This window comes from Sceloporus undulatus, chromosome 3 (assembly GCF_019175285.1).
Source record: "Sceloporus undulatus isolate JIND9_A2432 ecotype Alabama chromosome 3, SceUnd_v1.1, whole genome shotgun sequence".
NCBI classification, from domain to species: domain Eukaryota; kingdom Metazoa; phylum Chordata; class Lepidosauria; order Squamata; family Phrynosomatidae; genus Sceloporus; species Sceloporus undulatus.
The window spans coordinates 274,608,548-274,633,872 of NC_056524.1; the positions used below are offsets into that span (position 1 = coordinate 274,608,548).

The following is a 25,325-nucleotide window of genomic DNA, read 5'->3' on the forward strand; positions in this document are numbered from 1 at the left end:
TAAACAAGTGGGTTTCCCTCCCTGATTCCCCACTTGGAGGAGACACAAACTCTTCCAAATACAGGCAGCTTTTGGATCCAGAACTTTCTCTTTTCTTCACCCTCAAGTTGTGCTTCACACCGGCTGTCTCCATGTTTAGATGGATTTTCTGCAAGCAACCTTTTGCATATATAGACCACGTAGTGTAGCAACTGGTGTCTTTAGTTCCGCGTTCATATATTTTGTAAACTGTTTCTCTCCTCCTGCCCTTTCCTTTTAATAACTCACACCATGTGAACTGGGTTGTCGCTTTCTGCGTTTCTGATGTTTCATTAACCTCTGGCTTTACTGAATACAATCTACTCTCAACTGTGTGTATGCAAATCTGTAACCCAGGATACACTCCACACATTGTGATGGAGTGGAATGTAATCCCTGAAAATTTATGCCAGAATCATTGATTGTTGGGAAGCTTCCAGTCATTCACAATTTATGGCAACCCTCTCATGGAGTTTTCTTGGCATGAATTGTTCAGAAGGGACTTGCCCTTGCCTTCCTCTGAGGCTGAGAGAATGTGACTTGCCTAAAGTCACTCTGGGCTTTCATAATAAATTAATTCTGTCTTTACGGTGCCACAAAACACTTGGATCATTCACTTAAATCCATTGCTTTGTGTTGTTATTTCTACTTATGGCAACTCTATGAAGGAGAGACTTTTGGTGCCTGGCCATCAACTGCCCGGCTCAGTTTTACTGACAACAAGATTTAAAAACTCATTCTTACTTCTCATAAATGATCTACCAGGGATCTTTCTAGGCTGCAAACAGTTCCTGAAACGGTACAGCAGCTGTTGAATCTTTAAGGTGTTTGTGGGGTATCCTCTTTATCCAGGCTTTTGCTATTAATTTTATTTGATGTTAGTTTTTCATTCTCTCCATTTGATTGTTTTGATTTGGCTGTTGGGACTGCGTTAATAAGAATAAAATTGTGTTAAATGCAGTTTAAAGGCATGTTGTTATCCCTGGATTTTTCTTTTTCTTTTGTGATCCTGTGAGCCTTCATTGTAAAGATGTCCATTTAGGTTTTAAAAAGCAAATGTGCAAATATTTCAGGAAGTAATCCCCTTTGTTTGGAAGAAGGGAAGCTCTGAACGCAACTCAGGAGTTCCTGCAGAAGTGTAACTGAGGAGAGAGGGAGCAAAAGGTCTCCCGATAAGAACTGTGCCTTCCCCCATTATATTGTCCTTCAATCTTCACATTTCTAGCATTGCAAAGAATGAGACACTAAAAACCATTCACATCTAGAACTGCTTGGAAACTGCCTGTCCTTTTCCTTTGGATGCCTAAACAGTATTTCTAAATGCTCAACTGACATTTGCTCACCTAGAAATTTGGGGATTGAATGACAAATTCATGGTGGAGAGCATAGAACTCTTATGGGGGGGGATGTTTTGATTTTCTGCCTGGAAACAGTGATATGATAAGAGAGGTTATAAATACTGAAAACAAGTAGACAAATGATCATTTATGCCTAATTATAATTCCACAAGCTGTATCCACCTGCGCTGCAGCTCACAATGAGATCATTCTACATAATACATAAACTGGGCTGTAGGAGTTAAATCAGCACATGGCTAGCATGTGAGAGTGGACCCTTGCCTCTGTGGCCCACAAAGGTACATACCTTAGCAGGTGGGCAAGCTTCTTGGGAGGTGTACACCAGAGCAGGTAGGGCAAAGTGTGGAAATACCAGACGTAGAACTGATAGTGCAAGGAGCGGCTGAAACAAATGCCGATGAAGTTGGAAGTGAAGAGAGCAAAGACTACCTGTGGCCTTCAGTTAAGGTAAGCTCATACCAGGCAGAGGTCAGAAGACATCTTTGTTAACAGTGCTGAGATGAATGCTAGGCTGGCGTCAGCCCTTCCCATTCCAACCCTAAAACCGAGAAGGCTTCAAGATGTTGTCCCCCATCTCTGACGAAAGGATATGATTGGCTGAGAGTGGCTGGGGAGGGATCTTCCTCTCTGCCGGATCTTTCAGCAGCGACAGGATGCTTTCATCCGATCTACAAGAGGGATAGCAAAGGGAAGCAGAGCTGATTTGAGCCATAAAGAAATATGTCCTTGGGATATCTCATCAAGAAGCTCCCGTTTTATTGACTGTCCCCAGCAGGAGATGTCAACCTGTACCTCAACACTGGACACTCAGGCTCAAGCTTTGTATGTGACTGTTTCCCACTTCCTCTCCAGACTCCCCAATTTGGAGTCATGAAGGAATCCTCTTCTGCTTATACTATCTAGCAGTCCTAAGGCCTTTGTGCTTTCCACTGGAACTGCTCTAGTAGATGGGATTTGCACTGCAAGTTTAAAGGAGATGATTGCATAAACCATCTTCCTCCAACCTGGTGCCCGCCAGATGTTCTGGATTAAAAACCCCACAATTCCTGACCACTAGCCATGCTGGCTAGGCCTGAAGGGAGCTGCAGTTGAAAACATCTGGAGGGCACCAGCATGGAGAAATCTGCCATAAACCCGTTTCTTTACCATGTAAAATTTATGAACTTTTACATTATTCTTCCTTAGATATTCCACATCATGTTTGTTCTTGAACCATCTGACACAGAGTGATTGAAAAGACATCCAACACAGAGGATAGGTCCACCAATACCTTGGCTATAGGAGCTCAATGAGATCTCCAGAGCAATAGCTCTGAAAGCCAGAAAAAAGGTCCCCAAACTGTGCCCTTTAAGAGAGTTTGGACTGCAGCTCCCAGAAGCCACAGCCACATTGGCCAATAGTCTGGAATTCTGAGAGATGAAGTCCAACATCCCTTGAAGAACACAGTATGGGGACCACTGCTCTACATGGACATTGCCTGCACAACCATATGGGAACCAAGATGCCGGACTGTATAGAAGTCTGATTGGGTTCTTCTGACCTTTGTGGGGAAGGTGGGCTCTCAACCCTAGACTTCCTGCTCCAACCCCAACATCCTACATACTACACTAAGCTGACTCTCAGAGGTTTACCAGACGCAGGTTTTGGGCAATTTTCCCTGCCTATTGCGCAATGTTAGCGTCACGAGCGTTGCGCAATAACGCGAAAGCGCGATGCTCTTCCAGATGTCATTCATTTCTATGGGATCCCGTTGCGCAACGCTCCCGTAGTTTAAGCATCATTCCTCCCCCTTTTGGGCATTGCGGGTAAAAGTGGAAGCCCGGCCATGGTCTCCCGTTATCTTGCGAAATGTGTTGCGAAATGGTTTGGTGTGGTAGGCAGCAGCGCAACGTAATGCTAAAGTTGCTGATTGCAAAGTTCCCATGATGCTGGGCTGCTTTTTGACCCCATTCCCTTCCGGTGGTCTTCCTTCCTTTCCCCCCGGGGAAGAGGGGGTGGCTCTGTCTTGCATGAACAGTAAGAAATCCCCAGGGTCTAGGAGGCTAGAAATTTAAGGGTCCCCTTAGGGTCATCCATTCCACCCCATTCTTCTGCTCTGCATGAACACCTAGGAGGCTAGAAATTTAAGGGGCCCTTAAAGGTCATCCATTCCAGCTCCATTCCTCTGCACTCCTTTTGTGTGTGTGTGTATATATATATATAAACGTGTGTTCTGTGTGAATATGTGTTCTGTGTGTTCTGTGTGAATATGTGCAGAGATATATATGTGTTTGTGTGTGTGTTTTGCCTTGATGTGTGAAATAGGACACGAGAAATCAAGGGGATCCTAAAGAGGCATCCAGTCCACCCCCTTCTTCTGTCCCGGAGGAATAAATGTGAATATAAAGACGTGTGTGTGTGTTATCAGCTGTTGTGGATACTGTGATATGCAGAGATATTTATTGATATGTGTCTCTGGCATATATGTGTATATCAGTTTTGTCTGCCTGTATTTATAAAGAGGGGTGGGTGGGTGAATACATATATATATATATATATATATTCGCATTTTTGCATGGATTCTCCAAGGAATAAAGTGCCTTTTCATTGTTCCCTTTCCCTTTCATTAGCTGACTTCCAGCAAAGGGATACTGTTGCAAGGGGCAAATATATATATATATATATGTGTGTGTGTGTGTATATATACAGTACAGTATATATATATATTCATTCCTCTCAGGAAAAAACACAACCCCTCCCCTCCACTAAATAGGACCCTAAAGATGGGGGTCAGCTGCTGCCAGCTTCTTTCTTTCAATCAGTTTCAAAGGCGCCACAAGATCTCCATACTTGGGGACTTTCTTTTTCTTTTCTTGTCTTTTAAATAACCACAACACCCAAGTTTCCCAACTAATATGGTCACACTAGGAGCTGTAATCCAGAGAAGGAGCTTCCCCAAATTCTTCTTCAATAATATTAGTAACTTGCCATGTACACAAGAGACTAACACGGCTATATCTTTGAATTGCAACAATAAAGTGAGTCTTATTTTTTACCTTACCAATGTATCCTGTTTATTGACCAGAAACATCAGATGAAGACTGTTGGAGCACAACCTATTGCTGCTACGTCTAAGAAATAAAAGACCCACTTTTTACTCCTTCCTCCCCACAATTTTGCCCCTCTCCCAATAGGTTTGCCTGGAGGCATCATTCTGACTTATAGAATCATAGAATCAAGATAGTTGGAAGAGACCACTAGGGCCCTGATCCAGTCCAACCCCCTTCTTCTGCCATGCAGGAATCCAAATCAAAGCATCCCTGACAGATGGCCATCCAGCCTCTGTTTAAAGACCTCCAAGGAAGGAGACTCTATCACCCTCCGAGAGGAGTGCATTCCATTGTCGAACAGCCCTAACTTCAGGAAGTTCCTCCTAATGTTCAGGTGGAATCTCTTTTCCTGAGCTTGCATCCATTGCTCCATTGGGTCCTGTTCTCTGGAGCAGCAGAAAACAATTGCTCCCTCTCAATATGATATCCTTCAAATATTTAAACAGGGCATCATATCACCTCTTAACCTTCTTTCTCCAGGCTAAACATCCCCAGCTCCCTAGAGTCGTTCCTCATAGGGCTGGTTTCCAGACCTTTCACCATTGTCGCCCTCCTTTGGACCACAGGCTCCAGTTTCTCAATGTCCTTTCTGAATTGTGGCACCCAGAACTGGACACAATATTCTAGGTGGGGCCTGACCAGAGCAGAACAGTGGCACTATTACTTCTCTTGATCTAGACACTATACTTCTATTGATGCAGCCTAAAATAGCATTGGCCTTTTTAGCTGCCGCATCACACTGTTACTCATGTTCAACTTGTGGTCTACTTGGACTCCTAGATCCCTTTCCATTAGTTTCATTCAGCCAGGTGCCCCATATCCTATACTTGTGCATTTTATTTTTCCGCCCTAAGTGCAAACCTTACATTTCTCCGTGTTGAATTTCATTTGTTAGCTTTGGCCCAGCTTTCTAGTCTATTCAGGTCATTTGACTTGATCCTGTCCTCTGGAGTATTAGCTATTCCCCTAATTTGTATCATTCGCAATTGATAAGTATGCTTCCCAATTCTGTCATCCAGGTCATTGATAAGAGTTTGAATAGACTGGGCCCAGGACAGAGCCCCACTGGACACCCACTGGTCACTTCTCTCCAGGATGAAAAGAGGAGCCATTGTTGAGCACCCTTTGGGTTCGGCCGGTCAACCAATTACAGATCCATGTAACAGTTCCTTTGTCAGCCCACATTTTACAAGCTTGTTTGCAAGAATGTCATGGGGAACCTGTCAAGGCCTTACTGAAATCAAGATTACTATACCACAGCATTCCCTTCATCTACCAATGGTCATTTATCAAGAAGAGATATGTTTGTCTGGCATGACTTTTTCTCTGAAACCCATGTTGACTTTTTGTGATGAGGCATGCCTTCTAGATTCACAGACTCTCTGTTTAAGATCTGCTCCAAATCTTTCCTAGTATGATTCAGACTAACTGGACATAATTGTTGGGATCCTCTTTTTCCCCTTTTTGAAGATGGGGACAACGTTTGCCCCCCCAGTCGGCTGGGATTCTCCTTTCCAGGAGTCCTCAAAGACTATTATTGCCAATGGCTCCGATAGACATTTGCCAGTTCTTTTATACCTTGGATGGAGTTCATCTGGTCCCGGAGACTTAAATTCATTTAGATTAATAAGTGTCTATCTCTTTACGATTCTGTTACTATTCTGTCCTCTGCTCCATTATCCTCAGGTTGAGCCCCTTTTCCTTTCTGAGAAGACGGAGGCAAAGAAGGTCTTGAGTAATTCTGCCTTTTCTCTGTCTCTCTGAGCATTTGCCATCTTCTCCACAGTGAACCTACCGTTTCCTTCTTCTTCTTTTGCGGCGGACATATCCAAAAAAGCCTTTTTTTTCTTAACCTCTCTAGCAAGATCCTGAGTTCATCTGCGCTTGAGCTTTTCTGACTTTACCCTACAAATGCCTGCGATTTCTTTGAATTCCTTTTTGTGATTTCCCCCTTTTTCCATTTCTATACATCTTCCGTTTCAAACTTCATGCTCCGTTGGAAGTTCCTTAGTCATCCATCCTGTTTCTTGAGACTCTCCCGTTTTTCTTTCCCACTGGAACTGTTTGAAATTGTGCCTTCAGATCTCCCTTTGAGAAAGTCCCATCCGTCCTGAACTCCTTTTCTTTTAGTATTTCTGACCATGGAATCGCCCTCAATACTTTCTCTAGTTTACTGAAATCCGCTCTCCTAAAGCTAGGATGCTGTCTGACTTGCCTGGCTTCTCCTTTCCAGTATAATCAAACATCACTTCCACCTAAGGATCCCACCACTTGCACCCCATTAACAAAGTCATCCTTGTTGGTTAGGATCAGATCTAAAATAGCTGACCCCCTTGTTGCCTCTTCCACCTTTTGGACCTGAAATTGTCTTCCAGGCAAGTGAGGAATTTGCTAGCTTGAGGATCTGCTGAGTTTGACTTCCAGCAAATACAGATAGTTGAAGTCGCCCATCACACTACATCTCTCTTTTCTGACTGTGTGGTCATCTGTTCTAGAAAGATATCATCCAATTCCTCAGTCTGACTTGGGGTCTGTAGTAGACTCCCACCGAACATCCTTGTTGTTTCCCCTCCCCTTTATTTTATCCAGATGCTCTCCACCTGGCTTCCATGATTGATGTCCTGGGATCTCTTCACTGTGTAAATATCTCTGACATATAGTGCTATTCCTCCTCCTTCCTGTTTGGCCTATTTCTCTTAAAGTATACCCCTCTATTTCCACATTCCAATCATGAGACTCATCCCACCAGGTTTCAGTGAGCCTATTATATCATATTTGCTTTGTTGTACTAGGAGTTCGAGTTCATCTTGCTTATTTCCCTGCTCGTGCATTAGTGTAGAGACATCGCAGACCATGGTTCCCTTTTACTTGCTGCCTGTGCAGTTTTTTGCCTCCCACTGTTGGGTCCTTGCACTTTTTTTTTGTTTTCCTCTATGTCGGTTTGAACTATTTTCCCATCCCTTTCGCCTTCCTTAATATTGCCTCCTTCCCCTCGGAACTCAGTTTAAGCTCTCCTGATCAAGTTCTTGAGACTGTGGCAAAAACATTTCTTCCAACTGGCGTGAGAGGCAACCCGTCGTTGCAAGAAGTCCCCCCTCATGGAACCGCAGCCCATGATCGAAGAATCCAAATCCTTCTCGGCGGCACCACTGCGAGACAGTTGTTCACATCCGCTATTTCCTCTCCCTCCTGGACCATGCCCTTCAACTGGCAGAAGAGACGAGATGACAACCTGTACACATCCATTCCTTTCAGCTTCCTACAAGCGCCTCGTAATCCCTTTGATGTGCTGAAGGCTGTGCTTGCAGTATCATTAGTTCCCATAGGACCAAAAGGAAGGGTATTGTCAGAGGCTTGACCAGTCTTGTCAGCCTCTCTGTACACATCGCGGATCTTTGCACCTGGAGACAACACACCTCTCGAGACATCGTTCAGGCCTACATCACTGCTTCTGTACCCCTCAGCAAGGAGTCCCCCACTACGACACACACGCCTCCTCCGAGGCTTAGCAGCGACGGTTCCCTCGGGTGGGACTCTCAGGCTCCCCTGCTCTGTCCTGAAGTCTGTCATGCTGGCTCTTCTTCATCCTCCTTGTGTAACAAATTCAGGAAACTTAGATTCTAGGATTAGCAGAGCAAAAGGATTAGCAAGAGGACCTAGTAATTGAAAATCCATAAGTTTATTTCCAGTTGTCGACAAAGGAAAACATTGAACTCAGTGGAATCAAGTTCCAAAAGCTGAGAACCCGAACAAGACAAAATGGCTCTTTTTATATATTCAAGACAAGGAGCTTCTTCATACACCTGATTGGCTAATTACAATTTAAACATATAGAATTCTTACAATCAGAACAGAAAACAGCATACATTAAAACTGCATCATCACTATTACCCCTCCTTTGGAATCAGTGGCTTTCCCCCTAACCTTGCTTCTGAATGCCTTATCTCAGTAGTTTATGTTATGTCTTTCTACTGGTCAAGAGCACTCACTATTCCTTTCCCTAGTAACTCCAAGCCTTTATTTAAACTTTCTCTGGCTGACAAAGGTGACTCCATCTTTCTATAGTTTTTATATTTCCAAAAAGGAATTCCACCACATTTGATAAGGGAAGAGCTTCGAATCGATTCTCTAGCTGCAAGCTCCCGAACAATTCTCTTGGCTTACTTCTCTTTGTGACATTCCTCCAGCTGGTCTGCCTCCTCTTGTTGGCAGTGACCTCTTCCACCCCCAGCATCTTCCTCTGCTGGTACTCATCCAAGATGGTTAGTTCTATTGTGTCCAGAAAGCCCTCTTGTTCCCTAATATGCTGGAAGTGTAGCTACTCGTGGACTCCAGCTGCTGCACTTTCCCTCCAAGAGTGCTACCAACTTGCACTTGGTGCATGTAAGTTGTCCACTTCTGTAGGCAAGAAGAGAAACATCCCACAAGAGTTGCAGGTGACTGCAGCGATCCCGCGTTGTCCATACTGCAAAGTCTTTAGTAATGATATAACGGTCAATCTACTGGGAATACTTCTTTAAAGGAATGTACTGGCTGTTATGTACCACTTAAAGGACTTGCTCATCTTATTATTATTATATTATATATTATTATTATACATAGGGACTCAAGGCGGCGAACAACTTGTAACAAAGAATACAATTTAAAAACAGTACAAGGAATCCAAGTCTATAAATCTAATTCTAAGGCATTTCGGATTGCACTGCGCTGAGAGTGCAAGGCAATCCGAGTAAATCCCATTGTAAACTGTAATCCTAGGCAAGGGACCCATCCCTCTGACTACGAGAGGCTCTACTCTGAATAACACCTGTATAGGATCATGTTTAGTGCAGAACAATCTGCCTCCGCACCTATAATTTGCAGTTTTGAGTTCCCAGGTAAATGCACCTATAATGCGATTACAATCTCAAATACGCCCAACTGCAGTCTCAGGAACACATGTCTGTTATGGCTGCAGAAATAATCCGGTTTGACACCACCTTAACTGCCAGGCTCAGTGCTATGGCATTCTGGGAATCGGAGTTTGTTGTGGGCACCTCGATAGATTTTCCTAGGGACTCCATAAATCTGCCACCACTTCAACCACAGAGAATCCATAAATCCGCAACCACACAACAACACTTTTACTTGCAGCGTGACAATCCTGGGAGCTGTAATCCAGAGAAGGAACTTCCCAAGTTCAATAATATTAGTAACTTCCATGCAGACTAATATTGTTGCTTGTATGCCTTGTTTCCGACTTAGGGCGGCCCTAAGCATGGGGTTTTCTGGGCAAGTTTTTTCAGAGGGTGGTTTGCCCTGGCCATCCTTCCTTGGGCCTTCAGACAGAGGCTGGATGGCCATCTGTCAATAGGGATGCTTTGAGTTCCTGCATGGCAGAAGAAGGGGGTTGGACTGGATCAGGGCCCTTGGGGTCTCTTCCAATCTACAGTTCGTGTGATCCTCTGAGGCGGAGAAGGTGTGACTTGCCCAAGGGTTTCAACATATTATCCCCATGTTAAAGATACGGGAACTGAGTCAGTTGGCTACACCGCACTGCAGAAACAATACAGTTTGAACCCTCTTTAACTGCCATGGCTGCGTGCTATGGAATTCTGGGAAGTGTCGTTTGTGAAGGCACCAGAGCTCTGCGGCTTCGTCCTAAACCTAAATCAGTCCTCCAGGAATGCAAACATATAAGGTCGGGTTAAAGTAGGTTCAGTCATGTGGCCAGATGTCCTCCATGCAAATGGTATCCTGTATTTATTTGCCAGCCCAGATCAGATTGTTTTTTACCAAATACCTGTGGAGTATGTGCTTGTTGTTGCGGCTGCTGCTGCTAAACTGATTTAACCCACAATGAACCAAAAACCCTAATCCAGAACTCCCTATTGCAGCTGCTTGTAGATGCGTTCTCGGAACTGGAAAGGCAAATGCGGGGTGTCAATGCATGCCTTAACCAGCTAAGGCCGTTTTGGAATTCCTCCTGGATCGAAGTCTGGCATGTAGGACATGCCTGGAAAAGGAGGACATCTGGTCATCCTGGTTTCAGTCATTCTTCCTGACTAGAAAGCAAATGGTTTTTTAGGTGGCGCCCAATCCACCATGGAAAAGATCGGATTTAAAGCTGAGGACATTGTTTTCAGTACCAGTTTCGTTCCTTATCTACGCAAAAGTAAGTGGCACTAGGACTTACACCCCAGTTTAAGAGCCCAGCCATTGCCACCTTTTTATTCCTAAATCTTCTGAATGATCCAGCCCAAAGCCCAAATGAAGCCTTTGGATCTCCAAGCCTGGCTGCAAGAGGAGGATACAATTACTCTGTTGGGAAGAAGTAACGGCGCAAACCTTAGGCACAAGTTCTACCAAATGAGGCAAGGGTTACGATCCAAACCTGGCATTTGGGATCCAACCACGTTAAAACCGAGAATAGCCAAATGTCCATAAAGCTCAAAGTTGGCTTCACTGGACCTCCCCGATCTGCTTGCACTGGAACCTGCCGACGCCCAGCAGTGTTTTTCTGGAATAACAGACTTTATGAAATCAATAAATGATGTATCCTTTCTTTCCTCTTTCGCTATGTAGGCCAACCAACCTGGCTTTAGACCACGAAACCCATTGGTGACCTTGGCAAGTCACACGCTCTCAGCCCAGAGAAGGCAACACACAACAAAATCTGCCCAAGAAAACCCCACGATATTAACCCGACAATTGTCTTAGGGCGTGCCTGAATTGGAAATGACCGACTCAACAGGGCTTTCTTCTCAAAAAGAAGCTTGCCAGGTTGCAGTCCTTAATACGCTGGCATTAGTCCCATGGATTGAATGGGATTTGCTCCGAAGCAAATAAGGACCCTGCAATCCTCTTCCCACTGGACATCCACCGCCAGCTCCCTTTAGCTTTCAACGGAGCAGGACTGCTGCAGCCGACAGCTGAAGTGAAGAAGGCGACGAAGGTCAGAATCTTTTAGGATGGGCTTTGGAGGTCTCTTCTGTCCACGGTCCTGCCAAGAACACCCCCCCCCCTTTTAGGGCTGAAAGGCCTGGAAGGCACCCAACACAACAACCACAGCAGCATACTGTATTGTGCCAGGGATGCCTGCCTTTCTGGGGGGCTTCCAGATGCCAGCCCTGGCTCCCTACATAAAGGAGGCCCGGAGGGAGGCCTGGGCGGCCACCCTGTGCCAACCCGAGGGCCAGAGACGCCTGAGCCCCTTCTCCTCCTCCGCCTCCTCCCAGCTGAGACCATGAGCCACCCGCCCTGGAGCTACTCCGGCAAGGAGAAAGGAGCCCACACACCTGCCCTCCATTGCAGTCTCCTTCCCCAGGAAGCGTCTCCCAAGGTCCTCCCCTCCCCAGATCCCTCCCCCCCCCCACCTAAAGCCACCCTGATTTCCCCTTTGCATCCAGATTCCCCTTTTCCCTCGGCTCTTTCCTTCTCCCCCCCCCTCTGCTAAATGGACCCAAAGATGGGGGGACCTCTCTCTCCCCCCGGAAACACACAGGTCATGATGCCACCAAAGCCTCCAAAGGGCATGCCGCAAGGATTTTGATGCGAAATGCTCGAAAGAAATGGAAGGCGCTGGTGTAGTAGACAGTTCCGCTATGTGTTGGTTTTGCATCAAGCAATCGCAACTTTCACGCAATTGTAGCGCTAACAAAGTTACGGGGGAATGACGGAAAAGCAACAATGCGGTAGGACATCGCGCGAAACAGTCATTTCGCATGTTTACACTTCCTTAGCAACAATTGCAGGGTCCAAAACTTGAGTCTGATAAACTCCTCAGTCAAAGCAGTTACAGTGAAACACGTCCTTTCTGGGATAGGAAGAAGCAAAGATGGATGGCTCCCCAAGGAGCAGACACCACGAAGCAAGTCTTAAGACCAATCCCACAAATCCCAAAGGCAAACTCTATCATTAAACCACAGAGTTGGTTTAAAGTTAAAATAATTAACTAATTAGTAAGCTAATAATATGTGCCAAGTCCATTCATCCACTTTTCTTGCACTGAACATTGCGGTTTATCAGTACTGGATGGCCCATGCTAACTCCATGGCTGTGTAGCCTCTCCTTCTCTTTCTGAGGCAAAGTGGAAGACCTGAATTAGAGACTTGTGCCCCTTCTGTATTTCTTCTCTTAAGCACACACACGATCCCTCACCTGTGCCACTGTTTTGAGCAAGAGCCCTAGGGGGGTCAAGTGGGCAACCAGCAGCGCCGGGGAAGGCCCGGTGCTGGAAAACCTCTTCCGGCAAGAATCTCCAATTCACCGTCCACTTGAAGAGAAACTGGCGACCCAGGTCAAGGAGCGGGTCAGGTACCCGATGGGATTTGCCACCAAAGAAGGCAATCCCAGAACCACCTATAAGAAAGACCAGACTTTTAATGCAAACATGTAATGACTGTTCAGCATCCTGAGGGTGAGAGTGAAAGGCTGTATGGGAAACATCATGGAGGAAACAGCCCAAGTAACACACACGCTGAGTTCTAGATAGATAGGACTCAGCCCAAGCACAACTCAACAGAACTGGAAGGCTTTGGTTGGAGGACAGGAGTTTACATGCCATGTTTTTGCTTGCAACGTTGCCCATCTGCAAGAAATGCCTGTTCCACAACTAAGGGGAACTAGTTCAATTTCATTTCATTTTCACCAAATCTTGGCTAGAAAGCACAACGGAAACATAGAAGCTGAGGTCACTATGAGAAGCTTCCCTTATGTCAAAGTTACTAGGAGCACTACTGATGAAAACTACCGCCAATTCCACCCAATGCAAAATATACCAGGTTGAAGCTGGGGGGGCCATTGGGCAACACAAGACTGTAGGCAGACATATCAAGATCTTCATGCGCTCTGCTGTGCATTCGTCCAGAAAAGATGTATTATTTTTAGCACTACTACCAGAGAGCAGGATGATTGTTGCAATGCTAGGCATGCAAGCCACAAACCCATTTGCTGCTTGAACATTATGAAGTTGTGATGCAATGCAGCGCAAAGAAAATGTGTGCGACGACCCTCCTTACTACATCCACCTAACATCGCCTTTCTGTCTTTGGGATCATCTGTGCTGCACTCATCTTTTCCTTGTGCCTGTTTACGAAACCTGTTGCATTCGTTTTTGGCAGGCTACTCTTCTTGGTTGCAGGCCTGTAACTGAACCTTTTGTGTTCACAGCAAAAAGCTTTTCTCTTGCAAAAAAGGGGCCTTCTTCCACGCTTTGCCAAGGCAAACTGTCTCTCCCACCTTGCTGGGGGACAATTTTCTTGCTCCCATCTTCATAAATCATGCTTTTGCCTCCATTTTGGACACAAAATCACAGGGAGAAATACAAATCCCCATATTGTTTTGAGCAGATGAGTATTATTCCATGAGCAGTATGCAACTGTTACATGCGGAAAGCTCATGCAATGATGTCCAAATGCATAAAAGCTCTTGCGTATTGGGGAAAGGCAGGATATATCAACCAGTGCATTTTAAAAACACCAAATTGTACACTATTGATGCACATCCTGCCTTCTGTGAAGTCACACTGTTTGTATGTCTTTCCAAATATTTCCTGGTCCAACTAAAAGTTACCTTTCTAAGATATACCCCCTTTAAAAAATACTTTAAAATTATTATTAAATAATAGATCAACTATCTCATCCTGGCATAAAAAGAAAGAAAAGAGAAAAATACCTCACTACATTCTAAGATTAGCAGTTTTCTAGAAAGTGACCACATCAGATGCACAAACCACAATATACCACAGCATTTCTCCTCATAGTTTTTCTTGACAAAGTCACAATCTGGAAACTAAGTACCACATAAATTATTAAAACATTTAAGTTTTTAAATAACCTTTATGGTTGGTGAGTTCCTCCACTAAAGGAAATATCTAGATACACATACACTCCTGAATAATGACAATCCTTTACGATCTTTCCATAGGAGGCAATCAATCTTGCTACCGACACAACCAAATATAGTAAGGATCTTATGTAAGCGTTGTTATGGCCTTACTCCTCTCTTTACCTCCAGGCATAATCCCGTCACTGTGAAGACAAAAAGGAACTTTCATAGGTTAACAAGCTTGAGGAGAAAAGATTTGGAAACCTGACATATAAAAACACAAACCTTGGATATCGATGCTGCTAGACGCTCCATTTAAATCTGGTAACTTGTGAACAATGTCAACAACCATCAGGGCTGGACTTACAACTGTACATTTAAATTATGGTACCGCTGATTGAAGGCACATAAGAGGTTGCACACGTATCAGCTTTGGTGGACAAGCCCAGGATGCAGCAAAAATTTGGTAGTGAGATGTTTTCTCTGTAATCAGTAAAATCATGGACCAAACAGATTTCGCGCGATCCGTAGCACCTCTTGAGACCACAGTGGTACCTCGGGATACGAAATGCGCGGTAAGAAATTCCGCGGGTTACGAAAAAAATCCATTCAAAAAAACTGTCCGGCTACGAACGTTTTTTCGGGTTACGAAAAATTTTTGGTGCTTTTTGGCGCATTCACACGAAACGCGGGGCTTTCCCCATTAGCGCCTAGGCTTTTCGCCTTACGAAGAGTTTCGGGTTACCAAAGCAGAAAGCGGCGGAACGAATTAATTTCGTAACCCGAGGGGGGTAGGGGGAGGACCACTGTAACTGACAGAAAGAAGTTGCCAAAATGGAGCTTGTGCGACTTATCCTACTTCCTCAGATACACAATTGCTCGGATGTCTACTTCCTCAAAATCGCATGGGAGGAAATACGACTTAAGTCAGAAACGTCATGACCGCCAACTTCTTTCTTCGGTTAGTCTCAAAGGTGCTTCAAGATCTCTTTCTGTACGGATTTACAGACCAACATGGCTCTTTGAATTCATGGACCAACAGCTCCGTTTCACCAGCCCAATTTGTTTTTATCCCTTTTCTCAAGAGATTCCTTGCAAATTTTTTGCTGGAGCGCCATGCATTGAAGCATGGGCCTATCTGATCCAGAGCAAGGGTCACCTCTGAGCCGCCACTCTCTTACTGCGAGACTGCCACAATGGCAAGGCCTTGGACATGGCACGAAGCAGGCCAAGCGCCACAGGAGGGAGGAAAGGGGGAAGACTGGCGCCAAAGAGCAGAATATCATTTTCACAGACACAGCCAGGCTGGAGAAAGGAGGAGGAGGACGACAACAGAGGATTCATTGGTGCCTGGAAATAAAGACTGGTGCCCAAACGCCTCTTGTCTGCTACTATTGCTTTTAACACCACCAATTGGCAAGTCCTGCGTTTGTGCTTGCTATGCACATGTACTCCGAATCTACCAATCACTCAGAGGCTGCCCGTCCTTGGGAGGAATCTCTCTTACCGGGGGAAGGAGAGACAATTGAACCCACAGAGAAGGAGCAGCTGGTCTCAGCTCAGTTGTGGAGAGACAATGCCTCTCAGTGGAGTGCCCCATCTTTCCTTCCTCCAGAAGCTGAGAGCAACAGCTCTTCAAGCTGAAACCACCCTCCCGCTTCTCCCTCTGATAAGAAGGGAAAGCCAGCAGACCTCCGGGGGGAGGAGAGAGGGTGAGAAAGGGAGGGTTTTGGACCAGAGCACAAAGGGGCATCTGTGCCCTGTCCAAAGGGAGTTGACATGTGTAAGTCTCTACCAGGATGCCAATCCCATGTTTAAACAAAACAGAAGCAATTCTGTCTCCCAGAGTGGTTTTACAATCTGCTCTGGAAAACAAGCCTGGTCTAGATAAAAACAAGAAATGAGACATTAGTGCTGGGGATGGGCTTAAAGAGGAGACTGTGGCTGCATCAGCACAACAGAACAACAATCAGTTTGAAGCCACTTAATTACCATAGCTCCCCTGCTATGGAACCTGGAAGTGCTAGTTTGTTGTGGCACCCGAACTCTCTGGACAGAGAAGGCTAATGTCTCACACAACGTACAGTTCCCAGAATTCCCTAGCATTGAGCCAGGGAAAGTTAAAGCAGTCCCAAAACGGATTATTTCTTGCAGTGTATTTTTGACAGGAGACAGCAAAGTAAGATGAACGGTGAGTTAGATCTGGAATGGTGTGCCAAGGAAATGGGAAATGGGCCTAAGGGACGGATAGGATTCAAGGGAGTGAGGGAAGAACGCCTTTTAACAGAGTATGTTCAGACAGAGGTGCCAAAACACAGCTGAGGATTGTGTTGTTCGGGGGCCTCAACTCATTTTGACTTATGGCGAACTAAAAGCAACCTATCATGGGTTTCCTTGGGCAAAGATTTGTTGAGAGCAGTATGCTATTGCTTCCTGAGGCGAGAGCGTCGATTTACACAAGGTCACTAGTGGGTTTTCTTGGACAAGCCATGGCACTCAAACTACTATGCCATGCTGGCTCAATAAGGGGTCTTAACAATGCCTGATATGACCCTAATAGAATAAATCATATAAATAACGATGGTGCCAGGGATCTTGTATGACAAGTCTAGCTGTAAACGTTACACCACCAAACATAGCATACCATATGAAGCACTATGGAACCCGCCTCCAGGTATTATGAATGTGTGTTTTAAAAACATTGGCAAGCATAGGCCCAATGTGCATCTGGTCTTTGATGCCACATGGGCCGTTTTTAGGGGCTGTCTGGATGCCCCAAAGGTCACTTCAAACTGCCTCCCTATATAACTAATGTTCAGGTCACCTGTTGCTGAATATGGATGTGCAAATTCCTCAGTTTATTTCCCACAGAAGAACACCTGCTCTGCACACCTAAATCCCAGCCCAGTTACCGCTGGACAATTACGCTGATGATGATGATGATGATGTTAAAATACCTGAAGCAGAAGCATCCCCCGGGACCATTGCTCCTCCAGGAAGAGGTGACCGACCAGAAAGAGGATTGCCATGGCAACCGCGGGGGTAGCTGGTGAGTCGGGTGGCGGAAAAGGCGCAGGGAAAAAGATGGCAGTGGATGCGGGGTAGGAGGCGCAGCACTGAAAAGAAAACCGGTAGGCGGGACTGCCACAGAGGTGCAAAGGATAAATCTCACATGCCTATTAGTGCAGTACAATGCAAATGTCTCAACTAGTTTCACAAGTGGGTACTTGTACCAACATTTCAACCCCTGTTCTTGATGCTATGGAAGGGGCAGCACTATGGCCCCTCTCAAAGGTGGGGGCAGCGTGCCAATGAAGGATCCCAGTCGTTCAGCCACTGCAAAATGCACCTCTGCCCTCTTTAATGGACACCAGTTCTAGCAGAAAATGCAAACAGGTCCTGCTAAACCATGAACTCTTGTTTCCCTTACCTCCACCCCAAAATGCCTAGGTCCCCTGGTATGAGAGATGAACTGAAAATGTGTAGCCACAAAACCTCCTTTCAGAATACTGTCACAAAAAGTGGAAGCCACGCAACCTTAGAATGAATGCACACGGGGATAGAAAATGTCCTCGACTAACCCCTACATTTGCCAGAATCACATTCGAATTGGCTCTTCCTTAAGATAAAGGCTGTTCTTTTGTTCTTTTTAAAATATATACTGTGAACATGACACAATACACTGAAGGCTCTATACAGAAACACAGCAGGATCTCGGCAATGCAGTTCCTCGAATCCTGCCACTCCATTCCCATGCAAGGCCTTTAGCTGTGGGCTCCAGTACACAAGAACTTGCATGTGGGCGAATTGCTGGCCCTGAGTTTCTTCTCTGCACTGTGACACGGACTCTTAAGCCCTCGTGCCATTTGTAGCAGCACTGACCTTACGGTTCGGTGAGATGCGGAAAAGACAGCACCGTGTGTGCGGTAACGGGCAGCAACGAGGTACGGGCCAGGCGGATGTGGTGCCGCGATCCGTAACATAATACAGGCCCGGAACATGTCAACAAAAGCCAGACGGGTACCTGCAGGAAAGAGGGGAAAGGATGAGACGACCAAAGGTGAAGTGGAATCATAGAGCTGGAAGGGACCCAAGGCCAACCCCTTTGCCCTGCCGGAATACACAATCCAAGCCCTTCTGAGAGATGGCGATCCAGCCCCACTGTTTCAAAATCTCCAAAGAAGAGACTCTACCCACCATTTGAGGCAAGCAGCGCTTCCCTCCATAGTCAGCCGAGATGGAGCCAACCAAGCTCTCCCACTGACACGAAAGCCACTGGTACTTCCCACAAGGGGCCCCGTGTCCCTTCAGTTGCATATACTCCCGGGTCCCATTGACAACACCCTCCACTCGCTCCATGTAGGCTTCCAGTCAATCCTGTATCTATGGGAAAAGCACAGGAAAAGAGGAATATACGCTTAGTTTGGCTGCGGATTGAGCTTAACAGGAGAGCTCTACCACATCTCTGACATAAAACAAACAAACCACACAAAGGTGTGTTGGTGATTGCTCTTTTTCTTGGACATCTTGCTCATACCTGATTCTAACGTTTGGAAGGCTTTCAGTTCCTGGCGGACAGTTGAAGAACATTTCTCATGGATGCTTCTCATTCGATTTTAGGTGAAAACGTTCTGAGAGGACCTTGAGCCAGAAAACCCAGACGGCTCTCGGACTCAAAGGCAATGGCAAAACCAGCTCTGAGGAATGTCAAGCCCACGGTTTTCCCCGCCCGGCCGCCCATCCTCGTTTTGGGGGGTTTTGGGCTGTGAGGCCGTGTTCTAGAAGACCCACACACTAGAAAAATTGGAGAATACCTCTCTGAGGAAAACTTGCCCAGGAAAACCCGCGATAGGATCGCCTTTGGTTGCCATAAATGGAAACAACTTCAAGGTGCACAGGAAACAACAAGGCCGAGGCCAAAAATGAAAAGAGAGATGGAATAGACGGGCCGAGCGGTGAGGATGGAGGGGCGCTTGGAGGTATCCCTTCATGGGATCACGTGAGTCCAAGTGACTCGAAATCCTGACCCTTGCTTCCCCATTTCCCCGGAGTGTAGTAGGAGTCCCCCCTTGAGGTCTTTAACACCCCCCCCCCCCCCCCCCCCCCCCCGAGGAGGATGGCCATCTGTCAAAATGGGGGTGCTTTGATTGAGATTTCCTGCATGACAGAATGAGTTGCACTGGATGGCCCTTCTTGGGGTCTCTTCCAACCTTTGATTCTATCATCTGGGACCCTCCACACAAGATGCCCATAAGAAACCATTTTCCATTTGAGGAGAAGTGGGCATAGGCATAACAAGCAAACAACCAGACCTTAGAAACACTGGCCTTCTCTGCAGATTTCATGGGGGTAGAGTTTAGGTAGGAGGTTAGCTACCCCAAACCGTTTCCCATCCCAAATAATCTGGATACCCATGGCAGCAATCCCTCCAGGTGAAAATGCTGCTGCTGAATGCCAGGTCAGTGAAGGCAAGACGGCTGCCAACCAGGACTTGTTCCTAGATGGACAAGCTGACCTGGCCTGTGTCACAGAGACCAGATTGGAGGGGGTTGCTCTCTCAGCCGTGCCTTAGGCTCTCCCTACACTGGAAACGGGTGAAGGCACACAGACACAGGGCCATGGCAAGTCACACTCTCTCAGCCTCAGAGGATGGCAATGGCGGATCCTGCTCTGGACAAGAAAACCGAACATACCGGAGCAAATGACAGTGCTTGCCCATAGGGAAACATTGGGCATCCCTTGCCATAGGGAAGCATGGGAGAACTTCCCTTATAGAGAGAAACAATGCAGAATCCTTGTCCATAGAGAAACACTGGGACTTCCTTTCCCATAGAGAATCATAGGGCAATATTTGCCCATAGGGAACCCCTGGGACCTTCCTTTCCCATAGAGAGCATAGGGGAATAGTTGCCATAGGGAACCCCTGGACTTCCCTTCCCATAGAGAAGCATAGGGGAATAGTTGCCCATAGGGACCCCTGGGACTTCCCTTCCCATAGAGAAGCATAGGGGAATAGTTGCCCATAGGGAACCCTGGGACTTCCCTTCCCATAGAGAAGCATAGGGGAATAGTTGCCCATGGGAACCCCTGGGACTTCCCTTCCCATAGAGAAGCATAGGGGAATAGTTGCCCATAGGGAACCCCTGGGACTTCCCTTCCCAATAGAGAAGCATAGGGGAATGAGTTGCCATAGGGAACCCCGGGACTCTCCTTCCCATAGAGAAGCATAGGGGAATAGTTGCCCATAGGGAACCCCTGGGACTTCCCTTCCCATAGAGAACATAGGGAATAGTTGCCCATAGGGAACCCCTGGGACTTCCCTTCCATAGAGAATCATAGGGGAATAGTTTGCCCATAGGGAACCCCTGGGACTTCCCTTCCCATAGAGAACATAGGGGAATAGTTGCCCATAGGGAACCCCTGGGACTTCCCTTCCCATAGAGAAGCATAGGGAATAGTTGCCCATAGGGAACCCTGGGACTTCCCTTCCCATAGAGACAGCATAGGGGAATAGTTGCCCATAGGGAACCCCTGGGACTTCCCTTCCCATAGAGAGACAGCTAGGGGAATAGTTGCCCATAGGGAACCCCTGGGACTTCCCTTCCCATAGAGAAGCATAGGGGAAATAGTTGCCCATAGGGAACCCTGGGACTTCCCTTCCCATAGAGACGCATAGGGGAATAGTTGCCCATAGGGAACCCCTGGGACTTCCCTTCCCATGAACGACATAGGGGAATAGTTGCCCATAGGGAACCCCTGGGACTTCCCTTCCCATAGAGAAGCAAGGGAATAGTTGCCCATAGGGAAACCCTGGGACTTCCCTTCCCATAAGAGCATAGGGGAATAGTTGCCCATAGGGAACCCCTGGGACTTCCCTTCCCATAGAGAAGCAGGGGAATAGTTGCCCATAGGGAACCCTGGGACTTCCCTTCCCTAGAGAAGCCAAGGGAAGTTGCCATAGGGAACCCCTGGGACTTCCCTTCCCATAGAGAAGACATGGGGAAAGTTGCCCTAGGGAACCCCTGGGACTTCCCTTCCCATAGAGAACAGAGGGGAATAGTTGCCCATAGGGAACCCCTGGGACTTCCCTTCCCATAGAGAATCATAGGGGAATAGTTGTGCCCATAGGGAACCCCTGGGACTTCCCTTCCCATAGAGAATCATAGGGGAATAGTTGCCCATAGGGAACCCCTGGGACTTCCTTCCCAGAAGAGACCATAGGGGAATAGTTGCCATAGGGAACCCCTGGGACTTCCCTTCACCATAGAGAATCTAGGGAATAGTTTGCCATAGGGAACCCCTGGGACTTCCTTCCCATAGAGAACATAGGGGAATAGTTCCCATAGGGAACCCCGGGACTTCCTTTCCCATAGAGAATCATAGGGGAATAGTTTGCCCATAGGGAACCCCTGGGACTTCCCTTCCCATTAGAGAATCATAGGGAATAGTTGCCCATGAGGGAACCCCTGGGACTTCCTTCCCATAGAGAATCATAGGGGAATAGTTGCCCATAGGGAACCCCTGGGACTTCCTTTCCCTAGAGAATCATGGGGAAAGTTTGCCCAGGGAACCCTGGGACTGTCCTTCCCATAGAAGAACATAGGGACATATTCCCATAGGGAACCCCTGGGACTTTCCTTCCCATAGAGAAGCATAGGGGAATAGTTGCCCATAGGGAAACCCCTGGGACTCCCTTTCCCATAGAGAAGCATAGGGAATAGTTGCCCATAGGGAACCCCTGGGACTTCCCTTCCCATAGAGAATCATAGGGGAATAGTTTCCCATAGGGAACCCCTGGGACTTCCCATAGAGAATCATAGGGGAATAGTTTCCCATAGGGAACCCCTGGGACTTCCTTTCCCACTGGGATATACTGGGGAAGACTTGTCCATAGAGAAATACCGAGGAATCCCTGCTTGTAGGGAAACATTGGGCATCCTTTGCCATAGGGAATCATTGGGAATTCCCTTCCTATAGAGATACATTAAGGGGTACTTGCCCATAGAGAAACATTAGGAATTCCTTTCCCATGGGGACACATTGGGGAGCACTGGCTTATAGGGACACATTGGGAACATTTGCCTGCAAGGAATCATGGGGAAGACCTGTCCCTAGGGACCTATTGGGAACTCCTTGCCCATAGGGCCTTCTTGGGGAAGGCTTGCCCATCCTCTCTGGGCAATCTCCCCCCGAGGCTCCCTGCTTCCCTTCCGCTGCCCGAAGGGACTCACAGGGGACCCTCTGGATGACCCAGTGGGAGACGCCGACTTCGGCCAGGCAGAGGCAGGCGGCCACCAGCGGCGTGTAGCGGGGCTCCAGCAGCACCAGGCCCTTCTCCTGCCAGGCGCGCCGGAGGGCCTCCTGCCCGGGATGGCAGCGGGGCCGCCGCGGAGCAGGGCTGGCGGCAGCGGGGCCCAGCCCCAGGGAGCCCTTCCTCCTCGACCAGGGGCCCGGAGCCATCTCGCCCGAGGAGCCTCGGACGGACAGCAGGGCAACCGGCAAAGCGCTCCCCGCCGCGACGCAGGCCCCGCCAAGACACTTCCGGCCTTCGCTTCTGACAGGAGGCGCAACAGGCAAAGCGCTCCCCCGCTGCTGCAACGCAGGCCCCCCAAGGCAGTTCCGGCCCCCTCCGCGGGGGAGCGCTTTGGCGGTTGCACCTCTGTCAGAAACGGGGCCTCAGGCACAAGCCAAGGGGAAAAGGCGCCTCCTCTCCCTGAGGAGATCCCCACACGCCACACTCGCCCACAGTGCCGCGATTGCCCCGCTTTATACTGCTCCTTAGAGGGGCCACTTAGCACCCTCCTCAGCCTGGGCGCTCTTAGGCTTCACTGGACTACAAGACCCAGAATGCCTCAGGAGCATTAAAAAGTGGAATCCAAGAAGGGCCCTGATCCAGTCCAACCCCCTTCTTCTGCCATGCAAAGCATCCCCATTGAGAGAGGGGGCCCCAGCCCCTGTTTAAACACCTCTAAGGAAGGAGACTCCCCCAAAATCTCCGAAAGAGTCTCAGGAGGTTCCTCCGAAGGTTGAGCTGGAATCTCTTTTCCTGGAGCCTGCATCCATTGTTCATGTTCTAGTCTCTGGAGGAGCAGAAAACAAGCTTGCTCCCTCCTCAATAGGACCTCCCTTCGAGTATTTAAACAGGGCCATCATATCACCTCTGAACTTTCTCTTCTCCAGCTAAACATCCCCAGCTCCCTAAGTCCTTCCTCATAGGGCTTCATGATTTCCAGACCCTTCACCATTTTAATAGGAGCCCTGGTGGCGCAGTCGGTTTCAGTGCTGCCTGTACTGCAGCCATTCACTCACAAACCACAAGGTTGCGAGTTCAAGACCAGCAAAAGGGCCCAAGCTCGACTCAGGCTTGCATCCTTCCAAGGAGGGGAGTAAATGAGGACCCAGACTATTGGGGGGCAAATTAGCTTACTTGCTGTTCACTGCTATGATCTTTGGAATAGCGGTATATAAATAAAACAAATTATTATTATTATTATAGCCCTCCTTTGGACACATGGCTTCCAGTTTCTCAATGTCCTTTCTGAATTGTGGCGCCCAGAACTGGACACAATATTCCAGGTGGGGCCTGACCAGAACAGAATACAGTGGCACTATTACTTCTCTGATCTAGACACTTACTTCTATTGATGCAGCCTAAAATGCATTGGCCTTTTTAGCTGCCGCATCGCACTGTTACTCATGTCAACTTGTGGTCTACTTGGACTCCTAGATCCCTTTCACATGTATTTTCATTCAGCCAGGTGTCACCCATCCTATATCTGTGCATTTTATTTTTCCTCCCTAAGTGCAATACCTTAACATTTCTCGTGTTGAATTTCATTTGTTAGCTTTGGCCCAGCTTTCTAGTCTATTCAGGTCATTTTGAATCTTGATCCTGTCCTCTGGAGTATTAGCTATTCCCCTAATTTGGTGTGTCATCTGCAAATTTGATAAGTATGCCCCCAATTCTGTCATCCAGGTCATTGATAAAGATGTGGAAGCATGCAGTCTTATAAGAGACCCTCCATGGCTCAGTGCTATGGATTACTACACCTCTGAATCCCTGCTTGGCCATGGACTCTTGGTCACACTCTCTCAGCCTCAGAGGGAGCAAGGCCACAACCCGCCTCTGAAGAAACCTTTATCATTATTTCATGTTCTTATACAGTATCCTGCCTCTCTTCCAATATGGAGACTCCAGGCAGCGAACACAACAAATACAAAACACATACAATATTTAAAAAAGACAGCACCAGTACAAACATATTAAAATATATAAGCTAACATTTAAAAACCCATTAAACAATTGCCAAGGAAACCCCGTGATAGCCTTGCTTCAGGGTCACTAAGTAAAACACCCTTCAACAGTCACACTCTCTCAGCCTCAGATTATTATTATTATTATTCTTAATTTATATAGCGCTGTAGATTTGCGCAGCGCGTGTACATAAAAACAACAAACATAAAGAGTAAACCTGTAAACCTGCTATGGCGTACAATAAGAAATGATCGGATTAATCAAATAAAACACTAGCAATACAGGAAATGGTTCGAAAAACAGGCACCACAAGAACATCAAATAGTAAGCGACAATTATGTGATGCCTGGGAAGGCTTCTCTGAACAGGATGGTTTTCAACTCCGTTTTGAAGCTGGTTAAAGAAGTGATAAGGCCCTTGTGTCTTGTGGAGGAAGGAGGTTCAGGAGTGAGGGCGCGAGTGAAAGGGGCGAATTCGGGATGGGGCAGAGGAAATCCTGGGCTGAGACAGGACCCTTGACTAGCCAGGACGGAGGGAACAACGGAGTGGGAAGGTGGGGAAAGAAGGTCTGATAAGGGGCCAGTCCATGGAGGGCTTTAATGTCGACAGCAGAGTTTCTACTGATGCGGAAAGGGAGGGGAGCCAGTGAAGGGATGCCAACCAGGAGAGATGTGGTCAGAGCGGTGGGTGGAGGTGATAATGCCGTGCAGCTGAATGCTGGACAAGAGATTAAAGGACGGAGGTGAAAGAAAAGAGGAGCCAGCCAGGAGGACGTTACAGGAATCCAATAGTCGTGAG

At 47.2% G+C, this 25,325-nt stretch overlaps 1 protein-coding gene across 1 annotated transcript in view; it reads right to left on the reverse strand.

The window, feature by feature from the left end:
- LOC121926011 (dol-P-Man:Man(5)GlcNAc(2)-PP-Dol alpha-1,3-mannosyltransferase-like) overlaps positions 1-22,835 on the reverse strand; it is a 36,467-nt gene extending 13,632 nt beyond the window's left edge. Inside the window, exon 1 of the mRNA XM_042458566.1 lies at positions 22,504-22,835. Within this exon, the coding sequence (XP_042314500.1) occupies positions 22,504-22,732 (229 nt within the window). The 5' untranslated portion in view covers positions 22,733-22,835. The remainder of the gene's footprint in view (positions 1-22,503) is intronic.
- Between the last annotated feature and the right edge of the window lie 2,490 nt (positions 22,836-25,325).